The 20,365-nt window shown below is 41.0% G+C and overlaps 1 protein-coding gene across 1 annotated transcript in view; it reads left to right on the top strand.

Annotated features, from left to right (window-relative positions):
* The first annotated feature begins 7,636 nt into the window (after window positions 1-7,636).
* Window positions 7,637-20,365, top strand: part of EIF3H (eukaryotic translation initiation factor 3 subunit H) — an 85,596-nt gene continuing 72,867 nt past the window's right edge. The window contains exon 1 of the mRNA XM_030944236.1: window positions 7,637-7,773. Coding sequence (XP_030800096.1) covers window positions 7,654-7,773 — 120 coding nt within the window. The 5' untranslated portion in view covers window positions 7,637-7,653. The remainder of the gene's footprint in view (window positions 7,774-20,365) is intronic.

Here is a 20,365-nt window from a genome sequence, read left to right as displayed (position 1 = left end):
GATTTCAGGGAGAAATCAGTTTGCTGGGAACAGAGAAGTAGAATTTTTATAGTATGGTAATAAATCATACATGCTCCCTACACTTACATAATTTTCTAACTTGATACTCTAGAAAAGAGTTTAGCTCTGCTTAGAAACATACAGTAACTATGTGAAATACCTTGTCATTGTTTTACAGGCTAAAATTAGCACTCAAAATGTCTGAGTTTGTTTTATCAAATGCATTTTCAATTAGGCAATTTTATTGTTAATTCCTTTGTCATTTTTTTGTTCCTCTTAGCTGTATGCTAGTGAGTTTGAGATTCAGTAATAAATGATCCATTAATAATAAAAAATAGCTATAAACACTTGAAACATAAAAGTAAGAATAGAAGGTAACTAAAAAAACTTCTTGGAAAACATCTATTGAAAAAAGCAGAGGAAAAAAGGTTGAGTGGTGGAAAACCCCCAGACTTTCCCAAGGAAAGAGCTTATATTTTTTAATATTTCCTTCACATGCAGGAATACCTTATTATGCTACTGCCCATTTTTTTAAATACAATGCTTATACTTCTAGTTCAGTAACTGCTAAAAGGTTGCCTGTGTAACAGCATGGCTGAAATCTTCCATGGCCTCTGAAACCTCCATTCTTACAGAAAAGAAATTGAATTTTCCAAGTTTATATTCTAGTCCCGTAGTTCCTTATTGGATTTGATGTTTGTCCCTGGGGGTTACTATGCTCTTGCAGCTCCCACTTTTACCATTTTTCTCTCTCTCCTACACCTTATTACTTTCCATTTCCTACTTCAAATTAAAAAACCCCAAACAATAACAATAAAACCAATTCCTTCACTTTGATTGTCTTGAAGAAAATTAGAAAAAAAAAAAAGTGGAATAGATCTGAGCATTGGTATCATTAACTTCTAAAATCTCAACTAGCCTCTTGAGAAATAATAGTAATTAAAAATCCTTCTGCACAAAATGCCCATGCATTTATGTAGCCTGATCTTAAATTTTCCCATTGAGCTCCTCTGTGGAAAGTAGTAAACATTAGATGAATACCTGACACTTCAGAGGGTGATTATTTATCAGTGAAACAGAATGCTGTAGATGCTGTAGAAATAAGTATGCAAAGGTCCTGACTTCAGTGAGTTGCAGCTGGTGATCAGTGATATCTGAACAAATTTGGAATGGAGTGCTGCCTCATTTATCAGGGGGAACTTACCTTAACATGGGTTGGTATGCCTGGGGATATTTTATTTCTTTGAGTCTTAAATTGCTGTGGTCAGCACGACACAAATAACTGAAACTCCTGAATTTCACAAGGCTTGTACACCAGGCTGCTTCCTGAGACTGGGGCTGGAATTTGGAATTGCCCTGCATGTGGCAGACAGTGCTGCTGAACATAACTGCAGTTACAGGTTCTGTACTGGCTAAACTTCATCTGCTGGTGAGACATGAGGGTCCCTGAGGGTTCCCTCTTTTTTGGGGGGAAACAGAAGTAAGAAAAGAATGAGCATTTAAGAGATCTTGTCTGTTCCATGGCTTTGGAAATGTTACTCACAGGTCTTCTTGCCATCGTTCTGTTCTCCCCCCATGCTGGAGAGATGAGAACTGAGTAGGTGTTTGGCTGTTGGCCAGGGTTAACCCACCACAGATATCCTGACAGATACACAGAGGGACCTCTTGTCATTAGGATTTTCACTCTCCCAAAGGGATGTGAGAGTGGCATGTAAAGGAGAACTCCTATCAAAAGGTAAATAAGAAAGGGATTTCAAAAGGAGCAGAAGCCATGCCAAGCATAGAATTATTGTAGAATAGCTTTATACTTGAACATGAGGATTAAGTACAGCCTTAAAATCACTACACTCCTCCCAAATACAAGCCTTGCTTTACATGGAAAAGGTGTTGGATTCTTTCTTCATTTGTGAGCAGTGCACTGGCCTGCTGAGGCAGTGTAAGAGCTCATTCCCTTTGTGGCACACTGAAAAAGGCCACCAATGTATTCATATAGAGATGTGCCACATGCCTTTCATGCCTTTCACATGTGTTTCCCCACGTTTGAAAGCTTGAGCCTGAATACATCACCTCTCTCAGAATACCAAGATTTTCTGAACTTGAAACTTCTGTAAACTGCAAGACATTACAAGGTGATTTTAAGTCTCTGTTAGTTTTGCCACCTAGTTTTGGAGATTATTTTACTGGAAGCAATTATTTATTTTTTAGCATAATTAATGTTGTTTTAGGCAACTCTAGTTATTTGTGCAAGTCTTTATTTGGGTGTTGTTATGTCTCAGTGCAAGTACAGACTGCTACGTGTACCCTAAGTGATTCTTCCCTATTCCTCTACACTTTGTGATAATGAAATTAAAGTATTCATTATGCTTAGAAATACTTGGAATTGCTGAGAGGGCAGGGAAGAAAAACACAGAATTCAGACATGACCTATTTACCAAGTGGTAACAAGTCATTGCAGGCTAGCCCATCTCTGGTGCATGGTTGTAGCCTGCAGCATACACAAATGAAACTCAGTTGGTTTAGCCCTTAAGGTAAAGTCAGTCTGATGATTTGGAAGGGATTATATCTTTGAACCCTAATCAGATAATTTCTATTTAGCAACTCTAGTTCTGCTCATAGCCCTGATATGGTGCATAGGTGCTTTGGGGGATATGACACATCTCAGTTTCACCAAGGTTTTAACTTAAACAGGACTGGGGAATTAAAGGGTTTTTGGTTGGTTCCAGCTGTCTTTTGATTTAAGAGTATAATTTAAAAATGATTAATGGAGATTATGCACTACTTGAATTTTCTAAAGTATTTTGTGATGAAAGTCTTCTGTTTTGTGGTTTTCCTGAGTAGCTTGGGCAACGTTTCTAAATTCTACACACTGACATCCTTTTTGTGGCCTCCTTTTCAAGAATTCGTAATTTTCAATGGTGAAATTTTTTATGACCTCTTGCCCCCAGTGATTTAGTGAGTTTTGTAAGGTAGAAAGTTGATATTTGTTTTTCATTTTTCATGTTAATAATAATTAACAAAATTGACTCAATTATTCTGGCAGTGCATTAAGTAGTGAGCCCTATGCCAGTCCCTTGAATAGGGGTATTTTGGGTGCCCACAGCAATATCTCTGAACATGGTGATGTTTCATGCTGTAGCTACTTGTTGGGGTTTTTTGGTGGGGTTTTTTTGGGTTTGCATTTTGTTGTTGTTGTTGTTGTTGTTGTTGTTGTTGTTGTTTTGTTTCATTTGATTTTGTTTGTTGTTTGGTTTGTTGTTGTTGTTGTTGTTTTATTACATTGACTTTCTGTTCAGAAATTTCATAGGCCAGGATAATATATCACTATTACATTTGTATTATCTCAGGAGATTTCATTCTTTTTCAGATCCTTAAGAATTTGCCAGTGGTAAAGCACTGTGCATTTCAGAAAGTATATTCTCCTATTTAAATACCCTTCAACAACATCTTTGAAGTATTCCACACATCTCCAGCAGTCCATGGATGGGAGTCGAAAATCACTGTATTACCACAGTACTGCTTCCTACTCTTTGTTTTCTTTAATTAAAAACAATTTGACCAGATTTAGTTTAACAAGGGCAAGTGCCAGATTCTGCACCCAGGACAGGGCAACCCTGGCTGTATATAGACAGGAGAATGAGAGGCTGGAGAGCAGAGCCATGGAAGGGGACCTGAGGGTCCTGGTCCATGGCAAGTGGAACATGAGCCAGCAGTGCCCTGGCAGCCAAGAAGGCCAACCCTGTCCTGGGGGCATCAAGGACAGCATCACCAGCTGGGCAAGGGAGGGGATTGTCCTGCTCTGCTCTGCTCTGCTCTGCTCTGCTCTGGGCAGCCTCACCTTGAGAGCTGGGGGCAGTTTTGGTCACCACAAGATAAAAAAGATATTAAACCATTAAAGAGCATCCAAAGGAGGACAACCAGGGTGATGCAGGGCCTTGAGGAGATGCTGTACGAGGAGCAGCTGAGGTCACTTGGTCTGCTCAGCCTGGAAAACACTGAGGAGAGACCTCATCACAGTTTACAGCTTCCTCAGGGGGAAGTGGAGGGGTAGGTACATATCTCTTCACCCTCATGACCAGTGACAGCACATGAGGAAACAGCATGAAGCTGAGTCAGGGGAGGCTTAGGTTGGATATCAGGAAAAGGTTCTTCACCCAGAGGGTGGTTGGGCACTGGAACATCCCCTCAGGGAAGTGGTCATGGCATGAAACCTGACAGAGCTCAAGAGGCATTGGGACAACACACTCAAACACATGGTGTGAGTCTTGGGGATGTCCTGTGCAGCCAGAGCTGCACTCAGTGATCCTGATGGGTCCCTTCCAACTCAGCATATTCAATGATTCTCTGACTCTATTATATTGTGAGTTAAAACTGGATGTTCATGTTAATATAACAGCTAAGTGAAATAATAATATTGAATTAAACAACTTCATTCTCTAGAGAAACTTCAAAAGGCAATGCCAGTGGGAGTGCAGCCTTCAGTCATGGAAACCGAAGGGCAGGACTCAAATTTTCAACTTTGCAAATTTTCAAAATTTTCAGATTGTCATGATGGCTGAGCTCGCTGGCCACAGCACACTGCCCTGAAGCTCAAGGTTGTTATTGCATCAGCCTCTCTACAAACTGCTTGTAGAAAAACCCCCTAATGCCACTGCACATGCACTTCAGTCTCTTTGGGGCACAAGGCTCATCTACCTCAGTGATGCTGCCATTGTGAACTTCCCCTTCAATCTCCATTTAAGAATTATTTTCCCAATGGAAACTGTGAAGTGAGATTCATCATACCCTCCTTTAGACATCTATCACAAGGTGTCCTTAGCAGAGCTGGGTGTCCAGATTTCTTGCTAGGGTCAATGCAGCTCTAGTCAGTGATATCAGTGGCATTTAGGATACATTTTGCCTTCCTGGGATGATTATTATACTGGATTCTTTGCTTGAATTTGTTCCAGCACCAGTGCAAGTAACTGACGGGGACTATTCTAAGTGATGTTAGAATTGTTTTATAGGAACAGGCAAATGTTGGGTCTGTGGCTGCAGGCAAATACACATACATTTTAATATTGGTGTTGATAAATATGTTCCTCACCCTTAATTAGAAATGACTGTTAACTACATTGTTGAAAAGATAAATTTTTATGAAGTGACATATTTGGCAAAGTGTCTGAACAGATTTGGGGGGTTTGGTAGGGCTGCCTTTCACAGTGCGTTGTATTTGAAGAGTAGAGTTTGAAATTAAATTAAAAAAGAAAACACACAAAAAACCCCCTACCTCAGACAAAATAGAGCAGCAAAACCAACTGCCTTAATGCAAAACAAACTCATACCTGAGAACTGCATGAGAAGTTGATAGTTCAGGGATTTGTGTAATGTTAAGAGTTTGCAGTGATGCCTCGTTATTCATGCTCAGGACAGAGATTCACATCACTCTGCAGCAGTTTGTTTTTTGTAAAATCATACACAAAGCTTTCAAATCTCTTAGAAGTACATGTCCCTCAACATTTGCTGGTTTATTAGGTGTAAATCCCCCTCAAGACCAGAGTCTCCTCAACCATGCTGGGGAGCCCTCACTGCAGCCCAGGGCTGGGAATTCAGGTCCCTGTGGCATCAGAGCTGCCCAAGGTGGCCACAGAAATGCACAGATGGAGCTTCCTGGACTGCCAGAAATGGTCTGCCAGGGGCCGGCTGGCAGCTGGACCAGGACAGTGACCCTTCCCCTCCCCTCAGCACTGGTGAGGCCACACCTCAAACCCTGAGCTCAGTTTTAGGCCCCTCACTACAAGAAGGACATTGAGGGGCTGGAGCGAGTCCAGAGATGAGCAATGGAGCTGAGGAAAGGTCTGGAACACAGGGCTGATGAAGAGCAGCTGGGAGAGCTGGGGGTGTTTGGCCTGGGGAAAAGGAGGCTCAAGGGGGACCTTATTGCTCTCTACATCTCCCTGAAAGTGTTGCCCAAACAGGTTCTTTCACCCAGTGTGCAAGAGGCCAATCCACACAGAGTTCAGGTATTTGATTTATTTACAGTTCTATGCAGAAAAGGGTGCTGGGTGGCAAATCCACAAAGCCAGCACAATGACTACCAAAACTTTTATACACTATTTATACTATTTATACATTTTAGTAAAGGCATTAATGTTCATTCATTAGAAGTTACTTAGTCCTCCTATTAATTAGTGTTCTATCTTCTATTGGTTAATGATCCTCTTGCTTCCCATGTTAATTAGTTTGCATGCTAAGTCCTTCTCGTCCTTTGAGTTGGTGGCTTTCTTGAGTCATGATTTCCACTGCTGGAATTACTTTTTACCCCATGGGAGCTGATGCAGCATAGTTGCTGAGTTGTCCTTATTAGTTTCTTCCTTATCTTGTGGCCCCTGCCAAATGTCCTTGTGGCCCATAAATTCCACATTCTTTGTGTCCACTGCCAGTGGCACATCCTTCTTCCCAAGCTCTTTATTAACCTCCCCCTAGGTCTGAGATCACTGAAGAATATCCAGCACTAAACCTTAACAAGGCAACAAGTATTTTTTCTTTCTAATGCCTGGACATCACTTAGCCCTTGTTAGTTGCTATCTAATTCAAAGATTAAATCTCCTTTTTTGTTGATTAGGCTTGAAGGTATACAAAGAACAAATGTCAAAGAATATCCTTTCTTAAAATTTTTTTTTACATATTCCACATTTTGAAACCAAAGAAGGTTGTAGCCAGATGGATCTATCAAAACAGGTTGACCCCCGTGGCAGGGAGAAATGATGAGGAGGACTCCATCTTATCAGAAGGCTAATTAATTACTTTATTACACTACATTATTCTATATTATATTAGACCATATTACCTTAAATCTAAACTGAATCTGCCAAGCACTCCACTCTGCACCCCAACTGCACAGAATCTCGTGACTGTCAGCCGACAGTCCCGACACACACACTTGGTCCTGACAGGCCAAGGAAACAAAACACCATCGCTTTGGGTAAACAATCTCCATATTGCATTCTACTTTGTCATAACACAGGCATGGCAAATGAGATAAGAATTGTTATGATCATTCTCTGAGGTTCAGAGCATGTGAATCCCAGAAATATTCTTGGGAAGATTGCTTTGCTTTTCTCTGTGAGGAGAAATGTGGCTACCGAGGTTGGCCTCATGTCCCAGGTAAGTAGCGACAGGATGACAGGAACAGAGGACATTGCCTCAAGCGGTACCAGGGGAGGTTTGGGTTGGGCATCAGGAAGAATTTCTTCCCAGAAAGGGCGATTAACCACTGGAATGGGCTGCCCAGGGAGTGGAGTCGGCCTCGATGGAAGCGTTCAAGGACTCCTGGACATGGCACTCAGTGCCATGGTGTAGGGGACAGGCTGGTGTTTGCTCATAGGTTGGACTCGATGATCTTGGCGGTTTTTTCCAAGGTAAATGATTCTGCGGAGAGGAAAGCCGGCAGGGAAGGCTGTCTGGGCTGTCGCATGCCGGATGAGCTTGCACAAGGCCCCAGGCCCAGTCTCTGCGGGCACGCCCTGCCGCAGCCCTGAGCCGGCACCGCCGCCATACCGGACCCCGCGCTCGCCGCTCCGCGTTCCCGCCCGGGGCCGTTTGGCCGCGCAGCGCCCCGGCCGCGCCGCCGCTTCCGGTGCGGCGCGTTTCCCTTTCCGGCCGTGCGGGGCAGCCATGGCGTCGCGCAAGGAAGGCTCGGGTGCTGCCGGCGGCGGCTTCGGCGCCTCCAAGGGCAAAGGCAAAGCCGCCGCCGCGGGAGACTCGGCCGTCAAACAAGTGCAGATCGACGGGCTGGTGAGCAGAGGGCCCGGGGCCTCCGCGGGTGGGGGGCGGGCGGGGTGGCCGCGTGGAGCCGCCGGCGGGGCCCGTGCGTGGGGCGGCGCCGCGGCGGAGCCTCGTGTCCTGCCGGGAGTGGCGCTTCTCGAGGGGCAGGAACGGCTTCCCACCCCTGCTCGGCTTCTTACTTCTGCCCGGCTTCCTGCCCCTGCCCGGCTTCCCTCCCCTGCCCCTGCCCGGCTTCCTCCCTCCCCTGCCCCTGCCCGGCTTCTCTCCCCTGCCCGGCTTCCCTCCCCCGTCCTGCCCCTGCCCGGCTTCCCTCCCCTGCCCCTGCCCGGCTTCCTGCCCCTGCCCGGCTTCCCTCCCCTGCCCCTGCCCGGCTTCCTGCCCCTGCCCGGCTTCCCCGCCCGGCTTCCCCGTGCTCGTCCCTGGTGTGTCAGCACAGGCCGGGCCCGCGCAGAGTGATTTGTCCTTAAATGTCCCACTCCACCGTTCAGTTCTGCCGCCCCTGTGCCCGGAGTTGCTGTTTGCTGCTTTCATACCTCGCACTCGTACCAGATACATGGAAAATGCCACAGATGTAAGAGCTGAGAAGCACAGTGAATTTTCCCTCACCCTTTGTGCTTTTTGCCTTCTCTGTCAGGGCTGCCAGGACCTCCTGCCTTTGCTTAGTGAGAAATAAATTAAACTGATGGGGTGAAGGGGCTTAGCAGAGAGCAGAGCCATCCTAATACAGACAATCCGTGCAGGCCTAAAGTGGAAGGAGCATCTGCTAAAGTTGGTTCTTGGCTTTGCTGCTGGTTCTTTTTGTGTTGGTTTAGGCCTTAGGGTGTTGGGAATACTGTTAGTGACACAAGGAGAAAAAGTTACTTTTTAATGATAGAAACGTTGTTTTTTAATTCATCACCTTTGCCTAGTGTCACCAGAGCACTGTGCAGCTGGACTGTGAAGGAGAGAGTGGGTACCCTGGTTATGAAAAACAAGTTCATAGTTTTGAGACAAGCTTTGATGCCTGCTTGGCACTTTTAGTGGTAGTCCTCAGCTCTTATCCTGGAGGTATACAGTGTAGTAAATATTTGGGAAGACAACAAATAATTTATTTGTGTGTAGTAGGTCTTGTGAAAGAGGAAATTTGAATCACATTTTTTCTGCTCTGTTCTGTCCAGCTGTCTGTGTGCCTGTGGCTTTGGTGCATGAAGCATTTTCAAGGAGTGGTGAAAACTGACCAGTTGTGAAATGTTCCAAAAAAGCCAGCAGTGGATAGCAGGCTGCTCCTGCAGGCTGGTGCCATACACTTTGATAACAACTGGTAAATTTGATTTATTTTGCTCCTGGTTGTTCTCTATCAGGCATATAATCTGCTTTGTGAGCTGCTGTTGATTCAGATCAGCTGTGACCTGATGCTCTGCTTCTGACAGTCCAGCAAATGCTTATGATTTTTTGTTTGTTTGTTTGTTTTTAATTTTTTTTTTATTTCATGCTTTTTTTTCCTTCTCCTTGTGTTTTCTTCTGGTCCAGCACAGTGGTGCCTCTCACATGGAGTCAGTACAGAGGGAGGTGATTTACTGAAAACTATAAAAACTTTCAACTTTCCACCTCCTGAAGATGTCTCCTAGACAAAGAAAGTGTTCTCAGGACATTGGCACAGGTTCATAAACTTCTGTGACATTTGTGATGGAGAGAAATGTTGGCATAAATTTGCTTGCTATGCAAACAATGTGAATTCTGTTATAATATCTTACTGAAATTCTTCTGAAGTGTTCCTGATACCTCACTGGTTTAAATGTCTTGTCTGCTCTCACAAAGTAGCAGCACTTCATCAGTCATTGTGATGATGGCCAGGGTGATAACGTGCCAAGAGTTCTGAATTCAGGTGGGCATCTGGGGCGTTGGTGATCTCTTTCTCTTCAGTGGTGTCCCATCTCCTGGTAGTGTCACAATTAACCCTTCAAGTGGGGCTGCTTTGAAAGCAAAGGCATGTTTAGGTGTTGCTTTGGAGTCTATGAGTGCAAAATAGAAGATGCATCAGTTGTCTCTCTATGTGAGAATGTGGAAGTATGTTTAGAAAGCTTGGTGTTTCAGAGGAATAATAAAGTAAAAAACCTCCAGTATTTGTAATGAAAAGAAGTTCTGAATGTCAGGATGTTACCTTAATATGTAATGGTGCAGCAGTGTCTGCTTCTCGGGCCTCTTTTTAAAATCTGATTTTAATCTGTTCAATTTCTTAATAAATAAAGTTAGATTGAAAATGGATTCCAGTATAGGTGGTCTGGTTTTTGTAAGAAATTAGAAGAAGCAAGGTAAAAAATTAGCCTCCAGAAGCACATTATAAAATGCGCTTTTTCTTTGAGGTGAGATGTAAGAATTCACGTATTTGTTTTTGACCATCCTGACAAAATGATCAGATTAAGTGCTATGTATGATATCCTGTTATCTTTGCTTCCTGTTGTTGAAATCTGAATGGATATTCCATCATGTTTTCTCCAGTCAAAGAGCCCAGAGAGGGCTTTTGTTTACAGCAGTGCACAGGCTTGGGAAAGGGTGACTGGTGGGAAAGAGCCTGGGGGTGCTGGTTGACAGCAACCAGACATGAGCAGTGTGTGCCCAGGTGTCCAGAAGGAGCAATGGCATCCTGGCCTGGGGCAGGAGTGGTGTGGCCAGGAGGACCAGGGGCATGACTGTCCCCCTGGACACAGCACTGGTGAGGCTGCACCTCAAATCCCATGTTCAGTTTTGGGCTCTTTGCTACAAGGAAGTCTTTGAGGGCCTGGAGCATGTCTGGGGAAGGGGCTGGAACATAACTCAGATGAGGAGCAGCTGGGGGAGCTGGGGGTGTTTAGCCTGGAGAAAAGGAGGCCCAGGGGAGATCTTGTCCCTCCCTACAGCTCCCTGAAAGGAGGCTGCAGCCAGGTGGGGTTGGTCTCTTCTCCAAGGTAACCAGTGATAGGACAGTCCCTCTACCAACCTGAGGAAATGGCCTCCGGTTGGTACAGGGGAGGTCTAAATTGGATATTAGGAAAAATTTCTTTACTGAAAGGGTGGTTAAATATTGTAACAGGCAGCCCAGGGTGGTGGAATCACCATTCCTCAAAAGTGTTTGAAAATACATGTAGATATGGCACTTATACGTGGTTTCATGGTGAATACGGTGGGGTGGGGTTGGGGTGATGGTGACACTTGATGATCTTAGAGATCTTTTCAGCTTAAACAGTTCTCTGATTCTGTGATTATTGCAAGCTGTCAGAAATAATTGTACAGAAATGCTGTAATTTGCTTACCCCTTTCTTTTTGCAAGAGGTGTTGATGGACTCTGGTTTGTTCTATTCTAGAAATTTTTCAATGGGAACCAAATATTTGGTAATTCAGCTGCTAAAATTTCATAATCAGATTTGGTTCACTGATATTATAGTATTTTCTTTCAGTAAGGTGCAATACATTTCAAACTATAAGCTGATGTATTTTAGGACATAAGAAAAAATTATTCCTTTGAATGATTTTTAGGTTAACAGAAGATTCTAGATTTCTGTCAAGTCTTGGAGACTTCTCTAAAATGCTTCCCTAGTAAAACTTCTAACCCTACTACACTGTCTAAAATTGCACCTATGGAGGACATCCTTGGCATATTTATGCATTTCTGTTGATTTTAGTAGTGATATCAGGCAACAGAGAAAACTGTGAAGGCAGAAGTGAATTGGTGTATCATTCAAAGGCATAAGATCTGGTAGGGTAAGTAAGTAGCATTTTTACATGATGAGCGTCAAAGTCTGTGTCATTCAGAAATTGAACTAATATCCAAAACCAGATACTCCATGTGGTGGATTGTGGGTTGTGTCAGACCACTAATGTGTAGGTGATGGATATATGGAAACTCTTCTGGAAAATAGCAGCTGTGGGATGGGAGATGGGGAACTCTTAGCAAGGCAAGTGTGCTGCTAGGCCAGATAAGTGTTATTATTAATCACTTTTCATTTAATCACCTTCAGAGTAGTTACAAGGGACTGTGTTTTTACTGGGAAGGTGTTTCATTCTCTGCAAGTCTTCTGCATGAGGTTATTCTAGGAAAGAAGGTAAAATTACCTAAATTCATCTAACTAAATTCTTAAGCTCCAAAATTTCTTTTTAAATCTTACCCTTGCATTTATTTACACGTTCAAAAAATTACACACCCAGAAATGGTTCTGAAGAACAGTGTTAGCTGACTGAAAAAGGTTTGCTTATACATGGCTCTTGCAAAGTAATATAACTAGATCCTTAGCTCATGCTAAAGCATTAATATGTGCATTGCTTTTATCATTTCACTAGTGGGAATGATGGTTCCTTTTTTACTCAGCCACTGCATATGATTTCTTTTTACGCATATGTCCATTGCACACAATTTTCACATATTGTAGGAAGTAGCAAAAGTTAAAGTGCCTGTAGGCTTCTGTTCTTATATTTTCATAACTGCTGATGTGCAAAACCCTTAATACTAATAACAAATTGCCACTATACGTTAAGATATCTTTGCAAGTTTGTTTGGAGTAAATACAAACATACATTGGCCCAAACATAAATATGTCATGAGGATGGTTAGAAGTTGTAGGCCTTGTCTGCATGTGTGCACCACCATCAACAATGGGGCTATAGTGCCACATTCTCTTGTGTCAGATACAAGTGATTTAATCAAAGATTGTTACTTCAAGCTTCATTACATCATCCCTGATTTGGTGATGCTGTGGTGTGCCTAGTGCTTTGTATTCTTATCTATGGTAAGTATATATAGAGGATTTATTTACTTATTTACAATAACACAGATAAGAATATGAGTCTACACATTTAAAAAACCTCTCACATAATAATTGAATTCTTTTTCAGTAGTTGCTCTGTTCACAATTGTGATATTTAAGTTGCTTGTGTGTCACAGATACATTTTATGAAAAATCCTTTCCTTAGGATTTTTTCTTCTGAGAAGCTGAGAGGCCTCAGGAACAAAATGTAAACAATGGTTATCTGCTGCTGTGGAATACAACAGGTGAATCTGTGATTGGTCTCATGTGGATGTTTCTAATTAATGGCCAATCACAGCCCAGCTGGCTCAGACCCTGTCTGAGACACAAGCTTTTGTTATCATTCTTTCTTTTCTATTCTTAGCTAGCCTTCTGATGAAATCCTTTCTTCTATTCTTTTAGTATAGTTTTAGTATAATATATATCATAAAATAATAAATCAAGTCTTCTGAAACATGGAGTCAGAGTCTTGTCTCTTCCCTCATCCTAAGACCCCTGTGAACACCGTCACACTTGTGCCTTTTTTTTAATTACCATCCATTTTTGCCGTGAAGGGGTTGGATACATTGGACTGTTATCCTCAGCTGTTTGTAGGGAGGAGCCCTTCAGAATGATATGTTTGACCACAGTAAATGAAATAAGGTACCATGATTACTGAAAATCAATTTCTAAGACTTTTCTTGTAAATGTTTGTGTAAGGACTTTTTAAAATTACGACTTTTGACACTATGGAAAGAAAGGAATCAATTTCCATAGTAAATTTTTTAATTTTGTCATACTGGTGAAGCCTGTATTGAACTGGCTGAAATCTCTGGTATTTCTTGAATTGTGAATATTGTGCTTTCCCTAGCATTTCTTGTGTTTCTTTTTTTCCTTCTTTAGCCTTTCTAAGACTTTGCAAGAATGCACAGTGATGGGTTCTGCCTGCTGTCATTTGTAGTGTTTCTGACATTGCAGAGCTGTAGAGGAGTATTTTAGGATATAACATCCTTCAGGCGGTATTGTATTTTGTGTTTCTTCCAAAGGAGTTAAAATGGAATTTTAATTTGAAGTTTAATCTTGTTGACTTTTCCTTGACCTGTTTCCCTAAAGAGTTAGATGACATTATGCTGGCTCTGAGTTGGTGTGTGGATTGAATACTGGCTTGATGTATTCATGGATACCTTGAACAATGGAGAAGACAGACGAGCTTTGTTTTATATTCTATTAATCTTCATGTATTAACAATGAGTTGCACGAATCTAACCCAGAAGGGAACTTCTGACATATAATCTGTGCTTAAATTCAGAAGAGAAAGCATTAATGTGTGCTGGTAAGTTGAAAGGGCAAGAGCCTCCTTGGAATAGAACAATTTTCAGGCTTAGTGAAATTTCTTGAACTGCAGTGGGTAAAGTACCCACATCATGATGTTCTGAGAATGCAAATTTCAGTGTCTTTTGTCAGTGGATAGGAGTGGATATGTGCTAGCAGAGCACAAACTTTAAATGATTTGTAAGAGTGCAGTGGTGCACTCAGCATCTCCTAAGTGTCATGGTAAGTGTACCCTAGTGAGGCATTTAGAACTGGAACATCTGGTATCGCTTCATGCCATGAAACTTGTGTGCTGACAAAAGGAGTTACTCTGAATGTGGAGGTGCTTTAAATGTGTTGAGCAGTGTTACACTTCAAGACTTCAAGAGGAAAATCTTAGTTCAAAACAGGCCTTTCTTTTGCTGCATGCGGGGAGGAATAATGTGTTGCCCTCTACACTGCTGTCACTAGCAGTTAAAATTCTCTGGTTTTTGGCCCTCTTATGTGAATATCAAACTGGTCTCTGGCATAGTAATTGTGAATTCTTAGCTCCTGTGAAAACAGGAGATCGTGCTCTTGTGGTTCCTGTTTGTTTGTGTTGATACTGAGGACAAGAGTATTTCCACCAGATATCTTTCAAATAAATTCCTACCTTTTAGTGATTAAAATGTTACATCTGAAATGCAGCAGGTAATAATCATTACCTTTTGTGCTGGTTGGTGTTAGCTGTGACTCTGTGTGTTGGGAGGTGACCAGTGATGGTTTTGTTGCTGAGTGCAATCAGTGCATTATGTCTGCTTGCACACTGAACATTGTTAAATGTTCTCCTTTGGTTTTCAGTTTATTGTAAAAAAATTAGAGCTTTGCAGCTGATGTTCAGTGTGGTGTGGATGAGAGAACTGTACACAGAACTGCAGGCCCCAGGGAGAGACCCAGCAGGTACAGATACTGAAAGGCCCTTGGTGGTGTGTATGAAATGAACACCTCCCAGACCCTATTTAGTCTTTAGACTTTTTCTTCCACCTTTTAAATAAATCTTATAGACTATATGAGAGGCCTTGTAGGAAGAGGAGCAAACTTTTTTTTTTGGTCCCCTAATCTTTGAAAAAGGATCGTGTATCTTCAATTTATTGTTGCTATAGTATTTTATCATTAATCTTTCTTTGCCACAGATATTTTTTGGATATGGTTCCTTTTGGATGTTGTTTTTCCATATTTACACACAAGCTCAAAATACCTTCTCAGTGATGGTATAGATTTGAGCATACTTTTCTTTCATATTTTTTTTATCTTCCAGCAGCATTAAGATTGAGAGATGTGATACTGGCTTTACCAACAGTGTATAACAGTTTAATTATGTTACCACATAGCAAAATCATATCAGCTTAATGGAAAGTAAATTAATTGTTAATGTACCAAATGGAAAAAAAATAGACTCATATAATAAATATTGTTGTTAGTATTTTGTATGATTATTCAGTAATCTAAAACCAAGACAATAGAGCTTAACTTTGATAATGTCTTTTTAATGTGCATACACAAAGTTACTTCAGCATAAGTGTGGGAATATTTTTGAATGACTTGTGTATGGATATTTATTTCAGATGAGCATTCTATTAATTTCTTTTGGCTTTATCAAATTTTAAAGTTAATAGACAGGCTTATTTACTCACTGGAGTTTGAAGATATGCCTGAATTTTGCTTTGTGCATGCAATAACAGGCTAATTCTCTTTTGTAAATATTTGGGGTTTTTTCTGGAAAGAGTATATGGATGTTGCTTTGAGCATGTCAGTCTTGTTGGTCTTTGCCTTTGTTCTGCTCACATGTTGTATCCTGCTTTGCAGTGTGTTTGCTGCACATCCTTCCTGTTCCTTGGAGCCCATATCTGTGCAAGAAGCAGTGTTCATACCCCTTCCTGTTTAGCAAGTTCTTTGGTGTTTAGGAATGTGGAGGTGTAAATCACTTATTATTATTTGGGGTTTTTTTTGTGCATACCTGAGGAAAGTATGGAGTCTGACAAAACGCTTCTTCAATGTAGGGCTGAGTTTTGAGCACTTAGATCTTGGGTTTTTTTACTATTACATTATTATCAATGCAAAAAAAAATAGCTGTTTTAAAGCTTTTTAAACTTTAGATGAGACGTAGGATATTTACTGCAGCTGTCATCACTCCTTGGAAGCAATTTGAAAGCCATACTGTCTTCTCCATTGGCACTCTCGGTGATAAAATTTAGAATGGTCGTTTTTAATCTCTTTGTCACAGTAGCTGTTATTAGAAATGGAACTCTGCTGGAAGTGATTTTCATGTGGCAGTGTTCAGATGATGATACAAAGGCAAATCTCTGTCTGAAAGATGGGAAAGCTGAAGCAATAACTGACGTTCATGGTTTGGGCTTTTTTTTCCCCCTCAATTTTCTACTTTTAAGTCAGCAGGAAAACTGAGACTCCATGCAAGTTTGGTTCTCTGGATTGCACTAGCTGTTACTAGGAGGATCTGTCTCTGTTGCAGCCCCTTAGCACATAACCAAGTGTTTGCCAGAAAGGCTGAGTGTTTCAATGTGGAAAAAATCGTTATGCAAAAAGTTATAAATTATTAAAACGATATGGAAGTCATTCCAGTAGGGATTTACTGGTTACTTGGAAGCATCTGTTGAATGCATATGGAAGTCATGCTTTAAAGACACACCCTTAAATAGCATATTCCAGTTTCGTTGTGCAGGGTATGTTTTTTGGAAAAGATCAGTAGTCTCAGATGAACTCCTACTCCCTCATCCCCATCTAGGTCTGCCTTACTTTGCTAATTTTTGAAGGGCAAATAGGTAAGAGTAACTGTCCTGCAGTTTTTCTTCAACTTCAAAATGGTAGCAGTCTGGCACAATTGATTAAAGAATAGGCTGTCCTCTTTAAATCTTTTTGTAGGAAGCTGCTAGAAGTTGATGCTGAAGAAAACCTTATATTGCAGTACACTCCTTGTGCCCCATGAATGTGAACACTGGTGATTCACTAATACACAGAACATTTAATCAACTGTGTGTTGAAGGATAAATGCAAAGTTCTGGTGTTTTGAGCAGAAAATGTTGAAACTGTGCCTTCTATACCACTTGTATACAATTTCCATATGCTGTGCTCTGAAGGAGTAAATTCCTTAGCTTTCATTCTTGAAATGATGGCTAGATATTGAATTCATTAAGAATAATAAGTATGAATTGTATTGGCAATTTGCAAAAACTGCCTGAAATACTGAATGTTTTCAAAAGTGTTTCGTTCAGTGAGATTCGGGAAATAGAAGAAATAATATACTAAATAGTCCTGGGGAAATGCTCCATCTCTCTTGCAACCAGCAGAATTTTGCATGCTAATCTCATCCCATCCCTATCTCTGCCTCCTGTCAGTGTGCTAATAACGTCTAATGCCCTGTCCTTGCACCATGAGGTCCGGGGCTGTCCTATGGAAGTGTTTCTGTAAGGAAATGATTGTGCAGTGCCCGTGGCCTTGATGGTTTCCATGGGAATGTGCATGAATCCATGTGCTGTGAAATGTGTTATGAAACTTTGCATTGCAGAGAACTGTGTTTTACCAGCGTGTGAGCACAGCAATGGGGAGTTTCAATGCACGTGTAATGCTGCATTTTTACTTTCATTCAGGCAATATTAAAGTGTGCTAATGGCTTGTGATTAACCCTGGAGATGGTTGTTAGCCTGAACTACTGTAAAACTCAAATGTAGTGGGACAAAAATGAAGAAGAGATTGGTCTATTTGGTAACACACACCTTGATTAACATTCAGTATTTTTCTGTTTTAATAACCTTTGCTTTTCTCCACTATTTAATTAGTTTTTCCTTTGATGTGCTGCAGTTTGTGTTTAACTACTTCCTTTTGCAAGCACAAGCAGCTCACTTGGACATGAGTAAATAAATGACTTAAACAGATAGTTCATAGTACCTACAAGACATTAGCTGATGAATGTAAATTCCTGGCAGAGTCAAGGAAAACCACAGCCTATGAAAACCCAACACGCCTCTAGCCAAAACCCAGTAATCTTCCCTTCTAATGTTGAACTTTTGCAGAAACAGGCTTGGTGTCTGTACTATTTCAGTTCTTCAGTCTGAACTCCACCTACCTGTGGAGTCTTGTCTCAGTTTGTCTATTCCATTTTATATTTTGGATATTAACCAGTTTTAGTTCTAGGTACTGAGAAATGTTTCATGTTCTGTGTCTGGTTTTACCTGAAATCAGTGATTTTTGTAATTTGAAGTAGCTTTATTTGTAGGTTATGATTTTTTAAAAAATCTTTGTGACTTTGAAAGTGTCCCAGTAATAGAATGAGGGAACAGCTAACCCATGTTTGCAGCAGCTGAGCTTGCTTCCAGTGAGTGAATATCCTGTGTGTCAATCACTTGGCAGTGTCTGTAGGAATCTGGGCTTGCACTGTGGGAACAACCACCCTGACTGGAAGTGGGGTGCTGTGTTGCTGTAGGGAGGCCCCCTTCTTGTTAGAATGGTTTTCCCTCCTGCTATTAGGGAAATTCTAGAGCTCTCGAGTCACAGAAGTTTGGAAGTAATTCTTCTTCAAAAGAGAAATAAAGCAACTGAAATAGCAGGTACATTTAAAGTGTTTTCTGTGGGGTATTTCAGTGGTGGTTGAAGCTTTGCTTGCAGTTTGTGTTCATGCTGCTGAGCTACACATAATCTATGCAAGAGTGTTCAGAAAGTGAAAAACTAACAGAATGTCTATTTTTTCTAGACTCAGCTTCAGGATAAGCAAGGTACAGCTTTTTCAGCCATGCTCCAAACAGTGCACATAAGCAGTTGATGTTCAGGAAGAATGATAAAATGCCTCTTGGCCAGTCACTAACTAAAAATTGTGCTTTGAGTCAGCCACTTACTGAAATAAAGTGACAAGGCATGTTATATCTGGCTTATTGCTGTATATGGATATCATCACTTTCTTTGTCCTGTTGGAAAGAAACCCTGACCAAATGCTGAAGAAAAGTGAGATGGCTATAAGCAAGAGGTAGTCTGGAAAACCATCTAGATTCCTATAATTACAGGTGGAAATGGTTCCTAAACCAAGCAGAAGTGACAGAAAAGACTTGTTACATCAATAATCTGTTATGATTTGGGTAGTTTTCTTTAGCCTCATGTAGATATTGTGGAGCAGAAAGGTTACTGATATTCCCTCTTGCAGTTAAATAATTTGAAGTCTCGAGGTTTACAAGCTAAGCAAGTATTATGGTACTCAGTGATGTCATAAGACACTCAGGGAACAAAAAGCTTTGGATGCTTCTCATGTGCTTCCTAATACTCAAAAATATTAATATAGTACAGAAGCATGTAGCATCATCCCCCCATGGTTCAAGATGGAAAATTTTCTGTTCAATTTAACATGGATTTCCAGAATGGTTTGGTGCTGAGCACCTACATGAGTCAAAGTTGACAGACTCCTATAATTTATAATTTCAGTGTGAAAATATATTGCTTGAGGCCCACCTGAGATCAGTGCACATTCTTCATTGCTGGTGAATTTAGGCTCAGCTCCAAGAAACCTCTGCTCATGTCAAAAGGATATTTTGTTATTTGCACCCAATTGAGATGGTATGAAATTGCATGCATCGTTCTGTTATGCTCCTATTATTGTTTTAAACCCCCAATTTTTGTCAAGTTCAGAAATAAGATTTTAACATCTGGTTTTGAATTAGGTGTTGAGTGACATAAAATGTAAGCTTACTATTCCAAGAACTGTATTTATAAAGACTTCATAAATGTTACTGTTTTGACTCTAGCAAGTCAAGATAAAGGTAAATTATTGCGGGGCGTTTGAGGCCTTCTGTCCAAAGGATGACTGCTACACTTACTAGATAGAACAGTGAGGGCTAAGGCTTGTTATTTCTGAAGTTGTTCTTCAGAACTACATTCTTCTGAAGTTACCTTGCTTTTAAGTCCACTCAGTCTTGGCCTTAGGTTTTTCAACAGAATGTTTAGCTTAAGTAGCTTTTGATTACTTCTCAGGGAATTAAGCTTTTTTTTGGGCCACCAAACATAGTTAGAACTGAAGATATCTGCCAAAATAATTACTTTAAGATGTTGAAGGTCTTCATAGAAAATTATTTTTAAAATTTTTTTCTTCTTCTGAGATAAAATTTGTCTTAGAGCTTTAAGAACTTTTATTCTAAAGTTAAGTATGAATAAGAAAAGAAAATATGTCTAGACGTCCATCATGTCAGGAATGGTCAAAAATGCAGTCCTGTTCAATAAGAGAATCTAGAAAAATTCAAAGATCTCTGCAAATAAGCTGGAATATGCATTTAAGTGAATTCAGTGTTTATCAGTAGAAATTGTCATATTTATTGAGATTAGTATAACATGCAAAGTTCAGTTTCGCCTCTAATCTTTAATTTCATGCAATGGTTTGGGTTGGAAAGGACCTTAAGAATCATCTAGTTCCAGCCATGTCGCAGACATCTTTTGTGAAAATCCTTTTCTTTAGGATTTTTCCTTCTGAGAAGCTGAGGCCTCAGAAACAAAATGTAAACAATGGTTATCTGCTGCTGTGG

Source organism: Camarhynchus parvulus, chromosome 2 (assembly GCF_901933205.1).
Source record: "Camarhynchus parvulus chromosome 2, STF_HiC, whole genome shotgun sequence".
NCBI lineage: Eukaryota > Metazoa > Chordata > Aves > Passeriformes > Thraupidae > Camarhynchus > Camarhynchus parvulus.
Note: the sequence above shows the minus strand (reverse complement) of the source record. Positions and strands in the feature narration are given on the sequence as shown.